This window comes from Trichosurus vulpecula, chromosome 7, assembly GCF_011100635.1.
Source record: "Trichosurus vulpecula isolate mTriVul1 chromosome 7, mTriVul1.pri, whole genome shotgun sequence".
Taxonomy (NCBI): Eukaryota; Metazoa; Chordata; class Mammalia; order Diprotodontia; family Phalangeridae; genus Trichosurus; species Trichosurus vulpecula.
In genome coordinates this window covers 255,351,303-255,377,422 of record NC_050579.1, presented here as the reverse complement: position 1 = coordinate 255,377,422, position 26,120 = coordinate 255,351,303, and the positions used below count along the sequence as shown (strand labels likewise).

The 26,120-nt window shown below is 38.3% G+C and overlaps 1 protein-coding gene across 1 annotated transcript in view; it reads right to left on the bottom strand.

Moving 5' to 3' along the window:
* The window catches only part of TBCD (tubulin folding cofactor D), a 497,899-nt gene that overhangs the window by 246,279 nt on the left and 225,500 nt on the right, over positions 1–26,120 (bottom strand). Inside the window, exons 17-18 of the mRNA XM_036767571.1 lie at positions 18,665–18,694; positions 2,036–2,121 (exon numbers count right to left, since the gene is read on the bottom strand). Coding sequence (XP_036623466.1) covers positions 2,036–2,121; positions 18,665–18,694 — 116 coding nt within the window. The remainder of the gene's footprint in view (positions 1–2,035; positions 2,122–18,664; positions 18,695–26,120) is intronic.

Here is a 26,120-nt window from a genome sequence, read left to right as displayed (position 1 = left end):
GAAACAAAGACTCAAAGGAAAATACGCCTCAGGCACATATTATTCAACTAAAATTTCTGGAAGATATGAGCCAAAAGTTTTTAAAAAGTTAAAATATTTTTTATAAATAAAATATGAACATTAGCAGAAAAACTGAAATAGAAAAGAAAGATATGGAATAAAGAACTGGAAAATAAATTATCAGCTGGCAGCAAGAGGTATAAAACCCTTCCCAAAGAACAAGCTCCTTGAAAATTAGAATAAATCTACTGACCCTATGACACAAGAATTATTAAAGTCAAAGAGCAGGAAAAAAAAATGATAAAAACTGATCAAGAAAACAGATGGAGGAAAGATAATTTAAGAATCAGTGAAAGTCTTGACAAAAAAAATTCAAGATATAATAAAAGAAATCATAAGAGAAAACAACTCAGACTTCTTAGGATCAAAGAGTAAAATGAAAGAAGAAAGTATCCATCAGTCACCCCTGTAAATAAATTCCCAAATGAAAATTCCCAAGAAGAGGATGGCCAAATCCAGAGTTACCAAGTCCAAAAAAAAGTACTGCAAACAGCAAGAAAAAAGAATTCAAATAACAAAGAGCCACACTCAGAAAAACACACAATCTGGTATTCACTGCTATAAAGGAACGGAGAATTTGAATTTGGTATTCTAGAAGACAAAAGACTTAAAACTAAGAACAATTTCCCCAAATTAAGTATAACACTATAGGAGAAAAAAATGTCCACCTAATGAAATAGAGGATTGTTCAAGCATTCCTAATAAAAAGACCAAAGCTGAATAGAAATTTGGAAGCACGAAGGAGTCAAGAGAAACAGAAAAAGTTAAACACATATGACCAAGGAACTGAACAAGGGAAAAGCACTTACATTCTAATATGGGAAAATGATACACGGTTCCCCTCAAAACTATCATTACAGGCTACACAGAAGTCTAATTTAGGCAGAAGACCTGGGAATGATTCTGTAATACCTTGTTGATTATAAAAGAAAAATGGAAAGAAAGAGAAAGAGGTATGTACTAAGGAAAGAAAGAGAGAAGATTAGAGAAAATTATTTCACAAAATCAGGGTGAAGAAGTAGAAGTCTATACCGATAAAGAAGAAATGGAGGAAAAAGTTGAAATCTGAATCTCATTCTCACAGAAGCGGTCAAGGGAGGGACAAATAGCAGTAAAAAGCACATGGGTGTGTTGCACACACACTCGTGCACATGCGTGCGCGCGCGCACACACACACAGGCACTCAGAGTTGGGTACAGAAAAGTTTTTTACTCAATAAGGAAACAGAAGGGAAAGGAGAGAAGAAATAGGGAAAGTTAGAAGAAAGGTAATTAAAGGAGGCATTAGCCCCAAGTAAAGCAAACTCTGAATAAGCATGTACAAAACAAACAAAAAAAACCACCTCTTTTTGAGGTGGCAAAGAACTAGAAATTAAGGGGGTATCCAATAATTGGAGAACATCTTAACAAGTAATAGTACATAAATTTGAAAAAATAATACTGTGGCGGAGAAATGATGAAGAACATGGTTTCTGGGAAGCCTGGGAAGACTTGCATAAACTGATACAGACTGAAGTGAGAACCAGAAAAAAAAAAAAGTTGTACAACGACAACAATGTTAGTAAGACAACTTTGAAAAACTTAGGAACTCTGAATGACCAATCAGATTTTCAGAGGGCTAATGATGAGACACGCTACCCTACCCTCCAAGAAAGAGACAAAGTAATCAAAGTATGGAATGACTTTTTTTTATAACACGGCCAATAAGGGAATTTGTATTTCTTTACCACACCTGTTGTAAAAGGGTTTTTGTTGTTCATATGTATTGGAAGGTGGGGGGTATGAGAAGGCAGACTTTTAGGATTTTTTTTTAAAGAATGAAACAACTCTTCCTCAAGTACTTTCCCCATTATCTCTAACATAACCATTAATGTGGTAAAAAAAAACAAAAGACTAAGTTAGAAAGCAATTTTAACCAATTACATCATAAATACAATGATTTTGTATATTTTAAGTGAAAAACTGTACAGACTTACCTTATATTAAGGAAGCAATTAGATCGGTTACCAACAGCAAAATAGTCAGCTGTAGTCAAAATGTCAATTCCATGAGGAAAAGTACCCTAAAAAAAATTCTGTAATTAGTATATGCATATCTTTATCATTTCTTTAAGAAATGAATATTAAAAATAGCACTTTTTCTGTAATCAGAGGATCTAGTTTAAAATCTCAAATAAAATTCTTATAACTTTTGTGATGCTGGAAGTAAATTAACCCCCCTCAGATTCCTCAGTAAAACTAAGGGGTTGGACTAGATAATTTTTTTACTTTGCTTGCAGCGGCATATCTATGGTGCTATAATTCAACTGCCAAAAAATTGTATAAATGAATAAATTAAAAATCTTTGCTTACAAAACTACTGAAATTTAGCTTCAAAAATTAATTTCTAGCGGAGATGGAGCCAAGAAGGTGGCTTGAAAACAGGGACTTGCTTGAGCTCTCCTCCAAATCCCTCCAAACACCAGTAAAAAATGACTCTAAACAAATGCTAGAGCTAAAGAACCCATGAAGTAACAGAGGGAAAAAACTCTCCAGCCCAAGATGGCCTGGAGAGTCACTGGGAAGGGTCTATCACACCATAAAGGAAGCAGAGTGCAGGCCAGCATGGGCCTCGCCAGGACAGACCAGGCCAGGAGTAGACTGGGTGGAACAGGCTTCTGGGCCCTGAATCGCTGAGCTATGGCAGTTATGAGACTGTTCAACCCACAAGCACGAAAGACCACAGAGCAGGTTAGGGGGAAAACTGCTGGACCTGAGTGAGAGAAGTGTGCAAGTCTAGCCCCAGCCTCAAGGACAGGGGAGATGGCGCTGTGGCAGCAGCAGGAAGCTCCAGCGGCTGCTACCAGAGCTCCATCGGCAGCTACTTCCAGCCCCAGGCCCACACGATGGGAGGAATCAAGTGGTCGATCAGAGCAGGATTGCAGAGATCAATTTATTGGCGCAGAGGCAAGGTTCTCTTCCTTTGCCCTGTTTGGATCTCAGTCCCAGTCCTGGTTGGCAGCTCTTGGGGGAGGAGGAACACTGATATGGCAGAGCTCGTGGCTGATGTGGAGACAGAGTCCTCCTGGTTGTTACACAGCAGAAAAGACTGCTTGCACTCACAGGCCAGGAGAGGAACATCATATCGCCTTAGAATAGAAGTAGCTCTGAAAACAGCAGAGCAAAACCCCTGAAGCTTGGGACAAAGCACACTCTATTATGAAAGCAGTCATATCCTGACAAAAAGCTCAAAAGTCAAGTAACTCACTGGGAAAATTAGCAGACAGTGTAAAAGGACTCAAACTATAGAATCCTTTTTTGCTGACGAAGATGATCAAAACATACAGCCAGAAGCAGTTAACAAAGTCAAAGAGCCTACATTAAAAGCATCCAAGAAAAATATGAAGTGGTCTCAGTCCATGGAAGAGCTCAAAAAAGGACTTAGAAAATCAAGTAACAGAAATAGAGAAAAAATTGGGAAGAGACATGACAGTGATACAACAAAATCACGAAAAACAAGTCGATGACATGCTAAAAGAGACGCCAAAAATACTGAAGAAAATAACACCTTAAAAAACAGACTAGGGGGGCAAAGCCAAGATGGCTGCTGGAAAGCAGGGACTTGCATGAGCTCCCCCCCGCCAGGTTCCTCCAAACACCTATAAAAATGGTTCTGAACAAATTCTAGAGCTGCAGAACTCACAAAAAAACAGAAAGAAGCAGGTCTCCAGCTCAGGACAGCCTGGATGGTCACAGGGAAGGGTCTAATGCACGGAGCTGGGAGTGGAGCACAGCCCAGCATGAGCTGTGCCAGGACCAACCAGACCAGGAGCCAGGCAGAACAGGCGGTAGGGCCCTGAATCATTGAACTGTGGCAGTTACCAGACTGCTCAACCCACAAATGCCAAAGAGAACAGAGAAGGTCAGTGGGTAGAACTGCTAGAACAGAGTGAAAGGAGTGCATGGTCAACTCCAGCCCCGGAGGCGCAGAAGTGGTGCAGCTCTGGGGCTGCTTCCAGCTGCAGTTGCTTCCAGCCCCAGGCCCACCTAGTGGGAGGAATTAAGCATCGGATCAGAGCAGGAATGCAGAGCCTGCTTGGATCTGAGTGGCGGTCTGGACTGTCGGTTCTTGGGGGAGGAAGAGCTCTGGTGTGGCAGAGCTTGCTGGCTAGAAGTAGCTCTGAAAAGAGCAGCACAAGGCCCCTAAAGATTGGGACAAAGTACTTGCTACTCTACAAGTAGCAGCGAAAAAGGACCCAGATTCAGAATCAGACTATGGAATCTTTTTTTTGGTGACAAAGAAGACCAAAACATACAGCCAGAAGAAGTCAACAAAGTCAAAGAGCCCACATCAAAAGCCTCCGAGAAAAATATGAATTGGTCTCAGGCCAAGGAGGAGCTCAAAAAGGATCTGGAAAAGCAAGTAAGAGAAGAGGAAAACTGGGAAGATAAATGAGAGTGATGGAAGAAAATCATGAAAAACAAGTCAATGACTTGCTAACGGAGAACCAAAAAATTACTGAAGAAAATAACACCTTAAAAAACAGACTAACTCAAATGGCAAAAGAGCTCCAAAAAGCCAATGAGGAGAAGAATGCCTTGAAAGGCTGAATTAGCCAAATGGAAAAGGAGATCCAAAAGACCACTGAAGAAAATACCATCTTAAAATTTAGATTGGAGCAAGTGGAAGCTAGTGACTTTATGAGAAATCAAGATACTATAAACCAGAACCAAAGGAATGAAAAAATGGAAGACAATGTGAAATATCTCATTGGAAAAACCACTGACTTAGAAAATAGATCCAGGAGAGATAATTTAAAAATTATTGGACTACCTGAAAGCCATGATCAAAAAAAGAGCCTAAACATCATCCTTCAAGAAATTATCAAGGAGAACTGCCCTGACATTCTAGAACCAGAGGATAAAATAGAAATTGAAAGAATCCACTGAACACCTCCTCAAAAAGATCCCAAAAAGAAAACTCCTAGGAATATTGTTGCCAAATTCCAGAGCTCCCAGATCGAGGAGAAAATACTGCAAGCGGCCAGAAGGAAACAATTTGAGTATTGTGGAAAAACAATCAAGATAACACAGGATCTAGTAGCTTCTACATTAAGGGATGGAAGGGCTTGGAATATGATATTCCAGAGGTCAAAGGAGCTAGGATTAAAACCAAGAATCACCTACCCAGCAAAACTGAGTATCATGCTCCAGGGCAAAATATGGACTTTCAAGCTTTCTCAATGAAAAGACCAGAACTGAATAGAAAATTTGACTTTCAAATACAAGAATCAAGGGAAGCATGAAAAGGTAAACAAGAAAGAGAAATCATAAGGGACTTACTAAAGCTGAACTGTTTTGTTTACATTTCTACATGGAAAGATGATATTTGTAACTCAAGAGAGCTTTATCAGTATTAGGGTAGTTGAAGGGAATATACACATATATAGACAGAGGGGACAGGGTGAGTTGAATATGAAGGGATGATATCTAAAATTAAAATAAAATTAAGGGTTGAGAGAGAAATATATTGGGAGAAGGAGCAAGGGAGAGATAGAATGGGGTAAATTATCTCACATAAAAGTGGCAAGAAAAAGCAGTTCTGTTGGGAGGGAAGAGGGGGCAAGTGAGGGGGAATGAGTGAATCTTGCTCTCCTTGGATCTGACTTAAGGAAGAAATTATATACACATTCAATTGGGTATCTTACCCTACAGGAAAGTAGGGGGGAAGGGGATAAGAGGGGGCAGACGATAGAAGGGAGGGTATATTGGGGGAGGAGGTAATCAAAAGCAAACATTTTTGAAAAGGGACAGGGTCAAGGGAGAAAACTGAATAAAGGGGATCAGGACAGGATGGAGGGTAATATAGTTAATCTTTCACAACATGACTATTATGGTGTTTTGCATAATGATATGTGTGTGGCCTATGTTGAATTGCTTGCCTTCTTAGAGAGGGTGGGTGGCAAGGGAAGAAGGGAGAGAATTTGGAACTCAAAGTTCTAAAAACAAATGTTCAAAAAAAAAAAGGTTTTTTTACATGCAACTGGGAAATAAGATATACAAGCAATGGGGTATAGAAATCTATCTTGCCCTACAAGAAAGTAAGGAGAAAGGGAATGGAGCATGGGTGGGGAGTGGGGTGACTGAAGGAAGGGCAGACTGGGGAATGGGGCAATCAGCATATATGCCATCTTGGGGTGGAGGGAGGGCAGAAATGGGGAGAAAATTTGCAACTCAGAATCTTGTGGAAATCAATGTTGAAAACTAAAAATATTCAATAATAATAAATAAATGAAAATATTTTTAAAAATTAATTTCTTGAAAAACTGTTACAATATTAAAGAAGGAATCTATTATTTACTTAAAAATAAAAATTCATAACTAAAAGAAAAAGCAAAAAAGGTGGGAGGCAGGCATTTTAAACTCAACATATATAAAACCAAATCCCTTATTTTTCCCCCATAACCCTCTCCTCTTCCTAACTTCCCTCTCTCTGTCAAGGGCACCATCAACCTCCCAGTTACACAAGTTAACAGCATAGGTGTCATTTTTGACTCTTCACTCTCTCAGTCACCATATACAATTAGCTGCGGAGAACTGTTGATTATATCTTTCTAACATCTGTCCTCTAACAAAATGCCCATACTGGCACAGGTTATCACCTTATATATAGCTGTAGCCTTCTGTTTGGTCTCCCTGCTTCAAGTGTATTCACACTCATCATCTACTTGGCTGTCAACTGACCTTCCTAAAGAAAGGTCTGACCATAAACTTCCTCTTACCTCCAGAACTAAATATAAAAATCATCTGCTTGACTTTTGGCAAACCACTACAATATCTTTGCAAAGAAAATGCCAAATGGGGTCACAAAGACCTGTAAACAACAGAAAATGAACAACAACAAATAATCTTGGCCCCTCCTACTTTTCCAGAGTTCTTACACCTGACCCCTCCCATCTATGTTGTCTGCAGTCCAGTAATACTTCCTTTATTACTGCTCCTCGCATAAGAAACTGATCTTCCAACTCCATGGATTTTTATTGGATATCTCCCATGCCTGCAGCTGTATCCTTCCTCATCTCTACACCTTATCTTCCCTGGAACCTTAAATTCCTAGTTAAAATATTACTTTCTACAAGAAGGCTTTCCTCATCTCCACTAAAGCTAGTGACTTATTTTTGTGATTATCTCTAACATATCTAGTATATATTTTGTTTTTACATAGCTGTTTGCATGCTGTCTCCCCAATTGTATGCGAACTCCTTAGGGGCAGTTTTTATGTCTTTCTTTATAACTCCAGCCCGTTCCTGGCACACAGCAGGCACTGAATAATTGCCTGTTGACTTGAGAGGTAGACATTGGTTCAATCCATCAGTTGATCAAAAATTATTTATTAAGTTCTTACTTAATGCCAAGCGCTAAAGGTAAAAAACAATCCTGACCTTCAAGGAGCTCACAATGTAATGTAGGAGACACCATGTAATAAATTGCGAGGTACATAGAAGATACATAAAGATTAGATGGGAGGTCTTCTCAGAGCAGGGCAATCATTAGTACCTGAGATTGGAGGAGGAACTTGGAAACATCTCCTGTAAAAAATGGGATTAGAAATGAGACGTAAAGGAAACCAAGGAAAGGGGATAGAACCTTCCAAGCACGAGGGACAAGAGACAGTACAAAAAGATGAGAGACTGAAGATGGAGTGTCATCTATGAAGTAAAGAAAGTAAGCTGGCTTAGCATGAATAGGGGAAAGAGTAAGAAGACAGGAAATGTAGGAAGGGCCAGGTTATGAAGAGCTTTAAATGCCAAACACAGGCCTTTCTATCTGATCCTGGAGGTAAAAGGGAATGACCAGGATTTACTGAGTAGAGAGGTGACCCAGCCAGACAAAGCCTCTAGGAAAATCACTTTGGCAGCTGAATGGAGGATGGATTAGAGTAGAAAGAGCCAGGCAAATCAATTAGAAGTCTACTGCAGCAGTGCAAGCAGGAGGTGCTATCAGTCTGAACTAAAGTGATAACTGTATATATAAGTGAAAAGGTGCTGTAAAATATACAAGAGATGCTGTAAAAGTAGAAATGACAATATTGTGCAATAGATATGTGGAGCGAGAATGGAAAGTTGAAGTTGCAAGCCTGAATGACAAAGATGATAGATCACAAAACAATAATAAAGAATTTGGAAAGAAGAATCAGTTTGTCGGGAAAAATAATGAATTCTGATTTGGACATACTGAATTTGACATGGCATACAATTTTAGAAGCTGAAGATGGAGTTGGAAATATCTGATAAGTAATCAGAAGGACTGAGGTAGACTATATAAGATCTGGCAATCATCATCATAAAGATAGTAGCTGAACTCATGGAAGCTAATAAAATCACCAAATGAGGCAGTATAGAGAGAAAAGCGAAAAGGTCCAAAACAATTTATTAAAAGATATTAAATGATAGTAAAAATGTAAAGAAAAGCTTTTGGAAAGCCCTACCAAAGATGGTGGAAATTTAGAGAACAATGCAGTGAGCTCCTCTACACAAAGACCTCCAAACAGATTTAGAAAATGTACCAGACTAAATCCTGATGGAGAAATTTTTAAAAAGCGAAAGTTAATCCTTTGTCCAAAGAAGGTCATTACAAGGAGACGGACAAGTTCTGCCGATATTGGCGAAGATCAGACGAAGTACGCTGGTGTAAGCCAGGGAAAGACTGAGAACCAGGGCAAGAAGGAGTCCCAGACCTACACAGCAGCATCCCTTCATCCCAAAACATAAGAGGACACAGCAATGGAGACAGATGCCAACTAGCAACTTTGTTACCCACTAGTAAGTTCTGGATGTGAAAGAAGAATGGGACCTGCACAGGAAAGTGGTGTCCCTGGGAAAAGAAATGAGAGGTATGTAAGAGAGAGTCAACAGCTTGGAAAAGGATGGACAAAAATTGACTATAGAAAACAATTCTTAAAAAATACAACTGGCCAAAATGAAAAAAAAAATACGCTGCAGAAAATAACTCCTTAAAAATTAAATTGGGTGGTAGGGAGGGGTCGGCACACCAGAGCCAAAATGGCGGCTGGAAAGCAGGGCCTTGCCTAAGCTCTCACCAAAATCCCTCCAAAAAACTATAATAAATGGCTCTGAACAAATTCTAGAGCTGCAGAACTCACGAAATAGCAGAGGGAAGTAGGTCTCCATCCCAGGACAACCTGGATGGTCACTGGGAAGGGTCTATCACACGGTGCTGGAAGCAGAGTGCAGCCCAGCGTGGGCCGCACCAGGACAGAGCAGGGGCTGAGGAGATGAGGTGGAGCATGCTTGAGGGCCATGAATCACTGAGCTGTGGCAGTTATCAGACTTCTTAACCCACAAATGCCAAAGACAACGGAACAGGTCAGTGAGAAAACTGCTGGATCTGGTAGAGAGAAGTACGCGGTCTGGCCCCAACCACCAGGGGTGGGGAAGGTGAAGCACAGTGGTGGCTGCGGCCACAGCAGGAAGCTCCTATGGCTATTTTCAGAGCTCCAGCTGCAGTTGCTTCTGGGCCCAGGCCCACCCAGTGGGAGGAGCCAAGCAGTAGATCAGAGCGGGAGTGCAGAGATTGCTTTGCTGGTGCAGAGGTAGGGTTTTCTTGCTTTGCCCTGCTTGGATCTGGCTTGTGGTCCTGGTTGGCGGTTCTTGGTGGAGGAGGAGCGAGCACCGGTGGGTCAGAGCTTGTGGTGACAGTGGAGTAGAAGTAGCTCTGAAAACAATAGCGAAGACCCTAAAGCTTGGCACAAAGCACTCTCTACTCAACTGGCAGTCATACTCTAACAAAAAGTTCAAAAGTCAAGTAATTGGCTGGGAACATGAACAGGGAGCAAAAAAGGACTCAGACTCAGACTGTGAAAGGGAATGAGTGAATCTTGCTCTCATTGGATTTGACTTAGGGAAGGAATAACATACACACTCAACTGGGTATCTTACCCCACAGGAAAGTAGGCAGAAGTGGATAAGACAGGGGGGATGGTTGAATGGAGGGAAGACTGGGGGAGGAGGTAGCCAAAAGCAAACACTTTGGAAAAGGGACAGGGTCAAGGGAGAAAACTGAATAAAGAGGGACACGATATGATGGAGGGAAATAGTCTTTCACAACATGATTATTGTGGACGTGTTTTGCATAATAATACATGTGTGGCCTACGTTGAATTGCTTGCCTTCTTACGGAGGGTGGGTGGGGAGAGTAGAAGGGAGAGAATTTGGAACTCAAAGTTCAAAAAGCAGATACTCAAAAAAAAAGTTGTTTTTGCATGCAATTGGGAAATAAGATATACAGGCAATGGGGTATAGAAATCTATTCTGCCTTGCAAGAAAATAAGGGGAAAGCGGATGGAGGGGTCGTGGGGTGACAGAAGGGAAGGCTGACTGGGGAAGGGGCAATCAGAATATATGCCATCTTGGAGGGGGAAGGGAGGATAGAAAAAAGATGAACCCTTGGTTAATCTGATTAAAAAAAAGAAGAAAACCAAATTACCAGTATCAAAAAAATGAAAAGGATGATTGACCACCAATGAAGAGGAAATTAAAACAATAATTAGGAGCTATTTTTCCCAACTGTATGACAATAAATCTGACAAACTAAGTCAAACGGATGAATATTTATAAAAATATAAATTGCCTAGATTAACAGAAGAAGAAATAAAATACTTAAATACACCTATTTCGGGAAAAGGAATTGAACAAGCCATCAATGAACTCCTCTATTAGCAATTTAGATTTGAAGATCTTTCCCACCCATTAATAAGCCATGTGACCTGCTTACATCACAGGAAGCCTAAGTCACATGTGGTGGGAGGAGCTCCTGACAGGAAAAGGAAGTTATGTCACAGGAAATGCAGAGAGAGAAAAAGAGAGAGAGAGAGAGTTGTTATGGTTCCTAATGGCTGTGGTGATAATTATATCTGAACAGACTGTGGTAGCTGTACTGTGAGTTTGTTCTTGGGAAGAACCCAGCAGGGAGTCGGAGAGATTTTGGGATGGTGAGGCTCCATGTTGTGATACTGTCTTTTAAGTTCCTTGATGTTATGATAAAGTGGGCTAAATGGCTGTGGGAGCCAAACACTGGGTTATGGGATATGGTTCTCTGGTGTCTGAATAAATATCATACTTCTTTGACCTTCTATATGGAGAGTCTCTCATACTTTGCAATATAAAACTAGATAGGCATATTTATGATTATCATTGATGTTGTGTTTATTGCCTTACTGACACAAATCCCTAAGAAAAAATTGCCAGGGCCAAATGGATTTAAAGTAAATTCTACCAAACATTTAAAGAACAATTAAATCCAATACTATATAAACTATTTGGAAAACTAGGCTAAGAGGGAGTCTTGCCAAATTATTTTTATGATACAAATATAGTGCTGATACCTAAACCAGGAAGAGCCAAAACAGAGAAAGAACATTATAGATCAAATTCCCTAATGAATATAGATGAGAATATTTTAAATAAAATATTATCAAAGAGAAGACAGCAACTTATTATGAGAATAATACACTATAACCAAGTGAGATTTATACCATGAATGCAGGACTGGTTCAACATTAGGAAAACTATCAGCATAACTGACCATATCAACAACAAAACAAACAAATCATATGATTATCTAAATAGATGCAGAAAAGGTTTTCCATAAAATGCAACACCCAATCCTATTGAAAACACTAGAGAGCATAGGAATCAATGAAGTCTTACCTAAAATAATAAGCAGCATCTATCTAAAACCATCAGCAAGCATTATATCTAATGGAGATAAGCTAGAAGCATTTCCAATAAGATTAAGGGTGAAACAAGGATGTCCACTATCACCACTGTTATTTGATATTATACTAGAAATGTTAGCTTTTGCAATAAGAGAAGAAAAATACATTGAAGGAATTAGAAGAGGTAATGAAGACACAAAACTAAAATTCCAAGCCTGCAAGACTTTCCCCCACAAAAGAAATAAAATAGCACCTCAGTGCAAACACAGAGAGGGTAAAAATAAGTAAGACTAGGGGCAGCACAGGGGTCCTCCTAGGACAATCTGAGAAAATATGTAGAAAAATCCCAGGAAGAGGATTGGTCCCTGTGAAAAGTAAACACCTCCAGGCTAGGGACCACTTAAAAAAAGGGCAGCTGGGTTGGGAAGCTGCCTCAGCTCCAACCACAGGACCTTTTACCCCTGTGACAGTAAGAGGAGTTGGGTGAGAGTTGGGCATCTGAGCCAAGGAAGATCAAGGGAACCTCTTTTGACAAAGAACACCACACCCAGCTGTGCTGTGTAGAGTGGTCAGGGCTATGAAGGAACTAGCACATCCCCAATGAGTGCAGAAGCAGCAGGGTGGGACACTGCTAGCTGTGGGCACTTAGAGGAGGCTGGAGGTCTTGGTTTTAGTAGCAGGTCAGAGGCGAGAACTGAAAGAGAACCTAAAGCCAGAGGCACCAATCTCCCACATACCAGGAGTAGAGACGATTACAAAAACTAAACTACAAAGAAAAAGAAAATGCACAGGCAAAGGAGAAAGAATCCAACTACAGAGAGTTACTATGGGAATAGAGAAGACTGAGAGGTTCACCTTCAGAGGAGGATGCTGAAGCAAAGAAACGCTCTTCTACCCCAAAGAGTAATGTTAATGGTCACCTGACCAAAATAAAATTCATAGAACTTTAAAAAAGACTTTAAACATCAAATGAGAGAGATTGAGGAAAAACTAAAAGAATAAAGAAGAAGAACAATCCAAGAAAAACAAGATTATGAAAAGAAAGTCAACCAACCAGAAAAGGAGATCCAGAATCTTAAAGAAGAAAACAACTCCTTGAAAATCAGAACCAGGCAAGGGGAAGCAAGTGAAGTTATAAGAGCTCAAGAAATAATAAAACAAAATATAAAGAATGAAAAAATAGAAGAAAATATGAAACATCTCATAAGAAAAACAATTGATCTGGAGAACAGATCAAGAAGAGAAAACATAAGAAATAATGGACTACCTGAAGCTATGATCACAAAAAGAATCTTGATGTGATAATACAAGAAATAATTAAAGAAAATTGTCCTGAATCATTAGAAGAGGGGAAAGTAGAAATAGAAAAAAAGCCACTGATCACCACCTGAAAGAGATCCTACAAGGAAAACCTACAGGAATATTATAGTCAAATTGCAAAAAACCCAGTTGTTGTGAGCAACAAGAAAAAACAATTTAAATATGGTAGTGCCATAATCAGAATCACAAAAGACCTATAGCAGAGACACTATAAGACCACAGTTCTAAGAACACTATATGTTGAAGAGCAAAAGAATTGGGGTACCAGTCAAAAAACATACCCAGCAGAGCTAAGGATAACCTTGAATGAAAAAAAATGGAGATTTAATGGACTGTTAGACTTTCAGGATTTTGTTTAAAAAAAAAAAAACCTGAACTTAATAGAAGATTTAACATATAAGAGCCAAAAGAAATATAATGTACATATCAAAGACTAATTACAAGGGACTCAGTAAGGACAGACTGTTTATCTTTTATGTATGTAAAATGCAAAACATATGTTTAAAATTGTTAATAGTAGTTGGGTAGTTCATAAGAAAGATTGGGGTACACCTGAGTATGATACGACTTTAAAAAGTAAAGCTGGTTAGGAACAGCTAAAAAGAGTAATTATTTCATACAAATGAGGTGCGAGAGGAAGAACTGACATAGAAGAATGAGATCTGGGAGGAAGGCTGTTAGTTCTGGCAACCTACTTTCACAAGGAATGGGTTCAAGAGGGAACAATACATATATATCTTGAAGGGTATAAAAATCTTCTAAATTCAGAAAGAAATAAAATGTAAGGGATAGGGAGAGGGGAGAGGATATGGGAGGGATCTCTAGAGGGGAGGGTGAGGGAATAGGTTAAAGGGGGATATAGAAGGGTGTTTTAGAATAATGGGAATGGGAGGATAAGAGGACAAGAGATAAGCGCAAACATAAAAACAAAGATCAGATGTAGAATTTGATCAGGAAAGTATCTGTCTATATATGTATGTATGTACGTACATAACTCTGTGTGTGTGTGTGTGTGTGTGTGTATGTGTGTGTGTGTGTGTGTATCTATATGTACGGTGGGGGAGAACAAAGGAAAACTTGTAAGAAAGCAAAGGGAAGATAGCTTTCAATACAAGACATAGTATTTATTATACAGGCTTTCTTTTTTTTAATTTTTTTTTTTTATTTTTAGTTTACAACACAAGATTCTACATAATTTTGAGATCCAGATTTTCTCCCCTCCTTCCCCCTCCCTCCCCAAGATGGCATGGAATCTCATATAACTACCATGTATAACTTCGCATTGAATTAATTTATACACTAGTCAAGTTGTGGAGAAGAATTATGACCAATGGTGTGAATCATGAGAAAGAAGAGACAGAACCAAAAAAAAAAACCCCAAAAACAAAAACAAAAGAGAAGAAAAAAGGCGAGCATGAAGTGCGCCTCAGTCTGCATTCAAACTTCACAGTTCTTTCTCTGGATGAAGATAGCATTCTCCATCGTGAGTCCCCTGGAGTTGTCCTTGCACCTTACGTTGCTGAGAAGAGCAAAGTATGTCAGGGTTGGTCCTCACAGAATCCATATATCTGTGGTTGTGTACAATGTTCTCCTGGCTCTGCTCTGCTCACTCAGCATTATATCGTGTAGGTTGTTCCAGATTGTTACGAAGTCCGTATCATCCCCATTTCTTATGGCACAATAGTATTCCATTACCTTCATATACCACAGCTTGTTCAGCCATTCCCCAATTGATGGGCATCCCTTTGATTTCCATTTCTTGGCTACCACAAAAAGAGCTGCTATAAATATCCTTGTACATATAGGTCCTTTTCCCGCTTGTGTGATTTCTTTGGGATACAACCCTACAAGTGGTATTACTGGGTCAAAGGGTATGAACATTTTTATAGCCCTTTGGGCATAGTTCCAAATTGCTCTCCAAAATGGCTGGATCAGCTCACAACTCCACCAGCAATGTAACAATGTTCGAATTTTCCCACATCCTCTCCAGCATTTGTCATCCTCCTGTTTTGTTATTTTAGCCAATCTGACAGGAGAGATGTGGTATCAAAGAGTTGTTTTAATTTGCATTTCTCTAATCAGTAGTGATCCAGAGCATTTTTTCATATGCCTATACATAGCTTTAATTTCTTCCTCTGAAAACTGCCTGTTCATATCCTTTGACCATTTCTCAATTGGGGAATGGCTTTATACAGGCTTTCTTGAAATGGAAATTTATAGCTATATATTTTAGATCCTGTGCACATGATATGCTTTTTTTTCCTTTTCTTATTTTGCATTTAAATTTATATGTTTCTTTTTCTTTTCTTATTGTGTTTAAGTTTTAGTAATGAAAAAATAAAAACAAATCTTTGGGATACAAAATTAGTAGTAGCAGCAGTAGTAGTAGTAGTATTGCTGGACAAAGGGTATGCACAAGTTTTATAGCCCTTTGGGCATATTTCCAAATTGCTCTCCAGAATAGCTGGATCAGTTCACAACTCGCTACGGTGCATTAGTGTCCCAGTTTTGCCACATCCCTTCCTACATCTATCATTTTTCTTTTTTGTCATATTAACTAATCTGGTAGATGTGAGGTGGTGCCTCCCATTTGTTTTAATTTGCACTTCTCTAATCAATACTCATTTGGAGCATTTTTTCATATGACTATAGATGCCTTCAATTTCTTTGTCTGAAAACTGCCTGTTCATATCCTTTGAACATTTATCTATTGGAGAATGGCTTACAAATTTGACTCAATTCTCTACAAATTTGAGAAATAAAGCCTTCATCAGAGAAGCTTGCTATAAAAATTTTTTCCCAGATTTTTGCTTTCCATCTAAGCTTGGTTGCATTGGTCCTGCTTGGGCTAAAACATTTTAAATTTAACATAACCAAAATTATCCATTTTACATCTTACAATGCTCTCTATCTCTTCTTTGATCATAAACTATTCCCTTATTCACAGATCTGAGAAGTAAACTATTTCATGGTCCCCTAACTTGTTTATGGAATTACCCTTTATAGCTAAATGATTTATCCATTTTGACCTTCTCTTGGTATATGGTATAAGATGCTGGTCTATACCTAGCTTCTGCCATATTGTTTTGCAGTTTTCCCAGTAGCTGTCGAATAGTGAGTTCTTCTTCCAAAAGCCTGGGCCTTTGGGTTTATCAAACACTAGACTGCTATGGCCATTTACTACTGTGTATTTTGTACCTAAAACATGCTGCTAATCTACTACTATATTTCTTAGCCAGTAACAGATAGTTTTGATGATCACCACTTTGTAATATAGTTTCAAATCTGGTACGGCTAGGCTACCACCTTTGTTCACATTTTCTAAAATTAATTCCCTTGATATTCTTGACCTTTTGTTCTTCCACATGAATTGTTTATTATTTTTTCTAACTCCAAAAAATAATTTTTGGTAGTCTGATTGGTATGGCACTGAATAAGTCAACTAATTTAAATAGAATGGTCATTTTTATTATATTGGCTCAGCCTACCAACGAGCAATTAACATTTTTCCAACTGTTTAGATCTGGCTTTATTTGTGTGAAAAGCATTTTGTAATTAAGTTGTAGGTTTGTCTTAGAAGGTTGATTCTCAAGTATTTTATGTTGTCTGTAGTTATCTTAAAAGAAATTTCTTTCTATCTCTTCCTGTAGGACTTTGTTGGCAAACTACAGAAATGCTAAGGATTTATGTGAGTTTATTTTATATCCTGCAACTTTGCTAAAGTTCTTCATTGTTTCATCAGTTTTTTAGTTGACACTCTAGGATTCTCCAAATATACCATCATACCATATGCAAAGAGATAGTTTTCTTTCCTTGTTGCCTATTCTATTTCCTTCATTTGTTTTTTTCTTCTCCTATTGCTATAAATTACATTTCTAGTACAATATTGGAAAGAGTGTAACATGCATTCTTGTTTCACCTCGAATCTTACTAGGAAGGCTTCTAGCTTATCTCCATTACAGATGATGCTTGCAAATGATTTTAGATACATAATAGTTTTTAAGGAAAGCCCCAATTATTCTTATGTTCTCTAGTGTTTTTAATAGGAATGGGTGCTGTATTTTGTCAAAAGCTTTTTCTATATCTATTGAGATAATCATATAATTTCTGTCAGTTTTGTTATTGATATGGTCAATTATGCTAACAGTTTTGCTAACATTGAACCAACCCTGCATTCCTGGTATAAATCCCACCTGGTCAAAGTGTATGAGTCTTGTGATACATTGCTGTAATCTCCTTGCTTGTATTTTATTTAAAATTTTTGCACGTAGTTATTAGGAAATTGGTCTATAGTTTTCATACTCTGTTTTCACTCTTCCTAGTTGAGGTATCAGCACCAGTGTAGGTGGTATTTGGTAAGACTCCTTCTTCACCTATAGTTTACATAGTATTGGAATTAATTACTCTTTAAATGTTTGGTAGAATTCGCTTGTAAATGCATCTGGCCTTGTAGATATTTTCTTAGGGAGTTCACTGATGGCTTATATAAAAGTTTCTGTATATACCAAAATATTTGTAGCAGAACTTTTCGTGGTAGCAAAGAATTGGGGGTGAGGGGAGTACATGTCCAGTGATTAGAGAACTGCTAAAAAATTGGTAGTATATTAATGTAAAGGAATATTTTTGTGCAATAAGAAATGACAAAGAAGATAAATGCAGAGAACCATGAAGAGACTTACAGGATCTGATACAGACTGAGCTAAGCCAAAGAATAACAATATACACAATGTAAATGAAAAGTGCAATAATAAAACAATCAAAAATATGTGTTGTGAAGTTACAAAGAACAGACATGGACCCAAAGAAAAGAAATGAGATGACATCCCTATCCCACTCTTGTAGAGGTGGGGGATCCACAGGTGTGGCATAATGTATTTCTTTCCAGAATTTTTTGATGTGTGAATTGGTTTCTGAGCATTTTTTTTCTCTTTCCTCTTTTTCCTTTATAAAATATTGTTGGTTGTAGGGGATAACAGGGACAAGGGTAGCCAGCTTGGGAACGGATACTTGAGAAATTCCAGCAATTAAAAATACAAAATAAATCAATAAAATTTTATTTTAGAAAAGAAATATATTTCATATAAATACTCTGCTTTTCAATTCCATGCTACCAAGAAAGACTAGGGCTAGGCACTAATTAATTTACACACCGAAATTATTTCAATAGCCTTATAACTGGTTTTCTAGTACTCTTTGTCCCTTCCAATTTTTCCTGCACTCCATCATCTGATAAGTGCTTTTAAAAGACCACTTCCATCAAATTAAAATACTTCAATATCATTTTAGTGCCACTTGCATAAGATGTCAGTCTGACATTCAAAGCCCTAATAATCTTAAAATGCTGCCTAAAACTGAGAAGTTTAACCCTAGGAAATGAGAGATGACTGGGTAACTTAGTAGAGCATTAAGTTACTGCTTGGCTGGAACTGTATTATTAAACATATATTTTACTTGAGACATATTGAAATAATTCTAATAAAGGAAAATAGTGTCCAGCTATATATCTTTTAGTGTTCAGAACTAAGGATACAGGAAGTTTAGTGAAAGAAGATTCAAAAAAGTTACCATACCTGTCTTCCAACATTCTCCTGGAAAGCAGCCTAGAGAACAAAGAGAACAAACAGAGCAAAATGAGTCAGGTTTGCTTTTTGCTAAACATCAGACAATAAACTCAAAACAAACATGAAGCACTTTAAATGACCCATGGCTTCATTTTTTGAAATAAAGTCCCCATTGTTAGATGCATAGAGCCTCAAGGGTTGTTTGTCATTCCTGTTTTTATGACCTGCATGACAACAACTTAAGAATGCAAGTTTATTAAGAACTGGCCCATCCAGAACAATGTCCTTTGATAGCTAAAACATAAGTTCACACCAGTACATGAAAGCTAATCTAAGACTACAGAATTATAACAGTGTTCTTCCTTTATTTATCGTTTCACTGAAAAGTATATGTGTATAGTATCTCTCAATTTTAAAAGTTAAGAAATTTTATTTTAAGAGAAAGGCTTGGTACATTTTGTAATTAGCTATGAACAATATGAAAACTTTTCCTATCAATTTAAGCTAAGATATCACTCTATAAAGTGATTTCATGTAAAAAAGAAAAAAAATATTTAAATTGCTTAAACTTTTATTATTCAGGGTGAATTTTTTACCCAGCACCAAACTTTTAGCACAATTAGGCATGCATATCTGGTCAGACTAGTGGTTGTATAACCTGATTGAAAATTATAGTATGGACAAGGAATAGGCAATTAGAGAACATTTCCTGTTTACTTCAAGTTCTCTCCCTGTGTGACTGTAGGTCTCTATCTCAGCCTCTTTATCTCTCTGTTTCTATCTTCTCTTCTCTTCTCATTTTCCTTTCTCCTCTCTTCTCTTCTCTCTCAAAAAATCAAGTTTAGCTGTGTCCAAAAGGCATTCATTTCAATTCAGAGTTTAAGTATAGGGTAGAAGGTAAAGTTGTCAATAACCAATTAAGCATTTATTAATTGCCTATGAGACAGACAATGAGGAAACAAAGATAAAAATTAAATATATTATGATTTCAAGGAGTTTGCCTTCTACTGGAAAAGACATGCCCATGAGCAAATATATACAAAATACAATCAATAAAAATAAAGTTATCTAAAAAGTTGAGGGACCAGAAAAGACTTCATGTAAAAGGTAATGACTACCCCTTATCAGCACTCCTCTTTAAAATTATACTAGAATTGTTAGCAATGGCAATAAGAGAAGAAAAAGAAATGGAAAGAATTAGAATGAGTAATAAGGAAATAACTACTACTGTGGTTGAAACAATAATTTAGCAAAGTAGTAGGATATATATAAAACAAAACCACATAAAATATGAGCATTTCTATATATCACCAACAAAGCAATGCAAGAAGAAGTAGTAAGAGATATATCATTTAAAATAACTGCAGACAAAATAAGATACCTGGGAGTATAACTGCCAAGACAAACCCAGGAATTATAAGAACACAATTACAAAACACTTTTCACACAAAGTCAGATTTAAATAACTGGAGAAATAATTGTTTATGGGTGGGCTCAGCCAACATAATAAAAGTGACAATTCTACATAAATCAATTTACTTATTCAGTGCCATACCAATCAAACTACCAAAAAAGTATTTTATGGGGCTAGAAAAAAATGACAAAATTCATCTGGAAGAACAAAAGGTCAAGAATATCAAAGGAATTAACGAAAGACATGTAAAGGAAAGAAATCTAGCAATATCAGATCTTTATAGTTAAGAAAACAACTTATGAATAAATGAGATAGCATTGTGGGGTATAAAATGGATAATTCTGTTTACATCAAAGTGAAAAGGAGTTGTACAAATAAAACCAACGTAACCAAGATTAGAAGAAAAGCAGAAAAGTGTGTATGGGGCGGGGGCAGGAATTTAGACAGTTTCTTGAAGGTCTCATATCTGAAATACAGAGAGAGCTATGTCAAATTTATAAGAATATGAGTTATTTATTCCCCAACAGATAAATGGTTAATGGCTATGAACAATTTTCCAATGAAGGAATTAAAGCTGTGTATAGTCACCTGAAAAAGTGCTCTAAATCATTATTGATTTGAGAAATGCAAATTAAAACAACTTTGAGATACCATCTCATACTTATCAGACTGAATAAAATGAGAAAAGGGGAAAATGACAAATGTTGGACATGTAGAAAACTTGGGATACTACTGTGCTGTAGGTGGAGCTGTGAAATGATCCAATCATTTTGGAGAGCAATTTGGAATTATGCCCAAAGAGTTATAAAACTGCATATACCATTTGGCCCAGTAATATCATTATTAGGTCTGTTTCCTAATCAGGGATCAGGTGATCAGGAAAAAAGGAAAAGAAACTATGTATTCTTAAATATTCATAGAAATTCTTTATAGCACTTCTCTTTGTAGTGACAAGGAACAGGAGCCCAGTCAATTGGGAAATGGCTAAATAAGTTGTAGCAAGTGACTGCGTTGGAATACTACTTTGCTATAAGGAACAAAAAGCAGGCTAGTTTTGGAAAAACATGGAAAGACATGCATGAAATAATGCAGAGTGAAATGAGCAGAACCAAGGGAATACTGTATACAGTAACAGCAATATTCTTCAAAGAATAATTGTGAATGACTAAGCTATTCTAAGTAATATGATTATTCTTTGTGGTTGTTTGTCCTTCATTCTAGAAGAGGCCTAATGACATCATGAGAATCATGATGACTTCACTTGCTTGTGAATTGGATTTAAGGGAGGCAAAGCTTCACAAAGTCATTCTGCTCACTCCCTCCTCCAGAGACATCAGAGTCCACTTGCAAGATAAAAGTCAAGAAGATTGGCAATGCCCCAGGATGCAGTGGACGACCTTGGCCTTTTAAAACTAAGATCTTTTCCAGGTTTCATTCTGTCTGAGCCAAAGCCCATTCAATGATTAAAGGCTAGGTACAAATGAGACAAAAGATGGCCCAGTTTACCATCACTAAAGAATCAGTCTGGAAGGGGAAAACCCTCAGAGTTTCTAGACGGAAGAGAAAACAATTGCTATTTGCACCCACTCTAAACCATCAAAGCCCAAATAAGGAACAACAAAGGCTCAGTCTGGGGCCTAATATTGGCCATTCAATGGAAGCCAGTGTGATTTGGGTTTAAAGCCATAGAAAGGTAACTCTATTTGAATCACAATGGACTTTTTAAAAGTCTTTTTCCAGAGCTATATTTCAAGAAATCATAAATGAACAAAAACTGTGCAGTACAAAGAGTAAATTGTCCCAGTAAAGCAGGAGACGTTAGTAAATCAAAGAAAATACTTGAATGGTATGAAGAATTATGGCACAACTAGAGATCCCCAAAAAGGAGAAAATATCAGGACAACTGGAGATGGCCCAGGATGCAGTGGCCTTGGCCTTTTTAAGAGAAGATCTTTTCAAGTTCTCACACTGACTGAGGAAATGGCCATTCAGTGATTAGGTCTGTTTAAGAAGTGAGCCAAGGGATGGTCCCTTTGATTAAAAAAAAAAAATCAAACTGGGAGGGGAAGACCCTCAGGGTTCCTGGCCAAAAGAAAAACAATAACTATTTACATTCACTTTGAGCCATCAGAGCCCAAACAGTAACCATTAAGTGGTGCTTGGTTAGGGACCTATCATTGGCCAATCAATGATGAATTGTGGAGTCATTAAGGCTAATAAGTACTGGTTCCACTGTAATATGAGATGCTTAATACCCTGGGAAAACTATACCTGAAGGCCAAAGCCCTAGGATGTGATAGCTCAAAATAACTTCTCAATGATCAACAAACTCCCACTTACTGGTAACCTCTCTAACACAGGGATATTGAACTCCTGGCAATCATGATTCAAACTCTATTCTCCATCTTCTACAAACTAGCTTTCCCACAGTGTCCCACTCTAAAGCTACCTGCTGGGGCGGAGTCAAGATGGCAGAGTAAAAGCAGGGACTTGCTTGAGCTCTCCCCCAAATCCCTCCAAACACCTGTAAAAAATAACTCTAAACAAATTCTAGATCTACAAAATCCGTGAAATAACAGAGAGAAACTAGTCTCCAGCCCAAGACAGCCTGGATGGTCACTGGGAGGGGTCTATCAAACCATGCTGGGAGTGGAGCATAGCCCAGTGAGGGCCTCATAGACACAGACCAGGCTGGAGCAGACCTGGTGGAGCAGGCCTCAGGGCACTGAATCACTGAAATAGGGCAGTTTCCAGACTTCTCAACCCACAAATGCCAAAGACAACTTAATAGGTCAGTGAGAAAACTATTGGACCTGGGTGAGAGAAGGGCATGGTCTGGCACCAGGCAGTGGTGGATGCTGTGGAGATGGCAACAGCAGCATAGGCAGCAGTAGCAACTGCTGCTTCCAGACCTCCAGGCATCTGTGGATGGTGGGGGGAATCAAGTGGCTGTTCAGAGCAGGAATGGAGGGATCTCTTTGCTGGTGATGAGGCAAGATTCTCTTGCTTTCCCCTACTTGGATCTGGGTCACAGTCCTGGTTGGCGGTCCTGGGGTGAGAAGGAGTGCTGGTGTGGCAGAGCTTGTGGTGGCTGTGGAGAGGGAGTCCTCCTAGTAGTTCCAAGGCAGAACAGAGTGCTCAAGGTCACTCACAGACCAGAGCACAGGCCAGTATAGGAGTAAAGACTTCTCCTTGGATCATACCACCTCAGAAGAACTGAAAATTTACAGGTGCCTACAAGTAGCTCAGAAAACAGCAGCGCAAAACCCCTAACGCTTGGAACAAAGCACTCTCCAATCTGGAAGCAGAGTCAGACCTTGACAAGAGCTCAAAACTCAAGTAATTGGCTGGGGAAATGAGCAGACAGTGTAAAAACACTCAGACTACAGAATCTTACTTTGTTGACAAAAAAGAACAAAATATACAACCAGAAGAAGACAACAAAGTCAAAGATCCTACATCAAAAGCCTCCAAGAAAAATATGAATTGGTCTCAGGCCATGGAAGAGCTCAAAAAGGATTTGGAAAATGAAGTAAGAGAATTAGAGGAAAAATTGGGAAGAGAAATGAGAGGGATGCAAGAAAATCATGAAAAACGAGTCAACAGCTTGCTAAAGGAGACCCCCCCCCACCCCCGCCCAAAATGCAGAAGAAAATAACACCTTAAAAACAGACTAACCTTAATGGCAAAAGAGGTCCAAAAAGCCAATGAGGAGAAGAATGCCTTAAAAAACAGAATTGGCCAAATGGAAAAGGAGATCCAAAAGATCACAGAAGAAAAGAATTCCTTAAAAATTAGAATGGAGCAAATAGATGCTAATGACCTTATGAGACATGAGAACCAAAAGAATGAAAAAATGGAAGACAATGTGAAATATCTCATTGGAAAAACCACTGACCTGGAAAATAGATCCAGAAGAGAGATTTTAAAAATTACTGGACTACCTGAAAGCCATGATCAAAAAAAGAGCCTAGACATCATCTTTCAAGAAATTATCAAGGAAAACTACCCTGATATTCTAGAACCAGAGGGTAAAATAGAAATGGAAAGAATCCACTGACCACCTCTTGAAAAAGATCCCAAAAGGAAAACTCCTAGGAATATTGTAGCCAAATTCCAGAGTTCTCAGGTCAAGGAGAAAATACTGCAAGCAGCCAGAAAGAAACAATTTGAGTATTGTGGAAACACAATCAGGATAACACAAGATCTAGCAGTCCTCATTCTCACTTTCCCACTATACCCCATGTGTTGACAAGTCCTGCAGATTTTACCTTCATAACATCTTCCTGTACACCTCTTTCTCTCCCCTTTCTCTCTCACCTTGGTACAAACTCTCATCCCCTCACACCTGGATTATTCCAGTAGCTTTCTGACTGTTTCCTTGCCTAATTTTCTCCCTACACTAGTCCATCCTCCACTCAGCTATCAAACTGATCTTCCTCAAGCGAAGGTCTGACCATGTGACCACCTCCCCACTCAATTCCCTATCATCTGTAGAATCAAATATAAAATCAATTGTCATTCAAAGCCCTTCATAACCTGGCCCTCACCCTAACTTTTCCAGCCTTCTTAAACCTTACTCAGTTCCATATACTGTATAATCCAGTAATATAGGGCCCCCTTACTGTACCTCCCATGGGACACTGTCTCTTATCTCCAAGAACATTCACTATCAGTCCCCCATGAATAGAACGTTCTCCCTTGTTACGTCTGCCTTCTACATTTCCTGCTTTTCTTCAAGTCCCAGATAAAATCTCACCTTTGACAAAAAGCTTTTCTGGACCCCACTTAAAGCTAGAATCTTCCCACTAGTGATGATTTCCAATTTATCTGGTATATAACATGTTTCTACATCAGACCTGCACAACTTGGCAGTAGGTAGGGGCCAAAATTAAGATAGGCTAAACTTCTTTGGGCAGCAGATAGGTTTTTAGTGCCTCACTGTTCAAATAAAGACATAATTAATTATTAGACTATTAAATTTCAATTAATATCATTTAATTACACCTATAATTTAAAATTTTTATTTATCATGAAATCAATTTAAAAATTACTTTGTTAGGTAGTATAAGTTTTAATACATTTTTCAGGTTTTCTTACTGTTTACATTTAGTTAACGGAATATATTACACTTCTTGTCAACAGTTTATCATATTCCAGAATCATGTTTGAAATCAATTTCTTTAGAAATCTGAAAACTAACCTTAGTAGCTACCTCATTTTCTGAGTTTACTTTCCTGAAAAAACATAGTTTCCCACTGAGATTTTTTTTCAACAATTTGGACACTTTAATTTGTTTTTCATTGGTGTCCAATTTGCTTACGTCAGGATGTTTTGATTCAAAATGACGATGAAGATTGTATTCCTTCAGAACAGCCATTAATTCTCAGCAAACAAGGCACAGTATTTTGTCTCTCATGTATATAAACAAATATCTATTTGTCCACTCCAGATTAAACACTGTATACTCTGATTTGATATTCCATTTCTTTTTATCACTCATTTTACAAAATCACCCCCAAAACTTTAATGTTAGAACCAAAAAATCTCCACAGCAATTGCTCACATACAAAGAAATACTGAACTGAGTGTCTGACCTTGCAGAGAGTGCCAGACACACATGTAATTTAGAAGGTGACCATGCAGCAATGGAGAGGAAGAAGCCCTCACGTGGTTGCCTCTCATTGAATACCAGGCATCAGCTGTATTCATGTAGCTGCACACACTCTGTCCCTGTTCAAGGACAGTAACAACCAAAAACACAGCAAAAACAGGACTCGCTCTTCTTTGACTAGAGACTGAGGATGGTTGGTTGCATGGGTCATGTAACAAACAGGAGAAAGTGCACAGTGGTAACCCCCTGCCAAGTTACATGATGGGCACAAAAGTGACTAGTCGAAGTCAAGTTAAGCTGGGCAGGGACCAAGCACTCCTTACAACTTTACTTTCCTTTACATCCTCTGTATTTTTTCCAGGCCACCCGAAATCCTTTGGCAGGCCACAAGCAGCCTGCAGGCCTTATGTTGTGCAGGCCTGTCCTACATAGTTGCT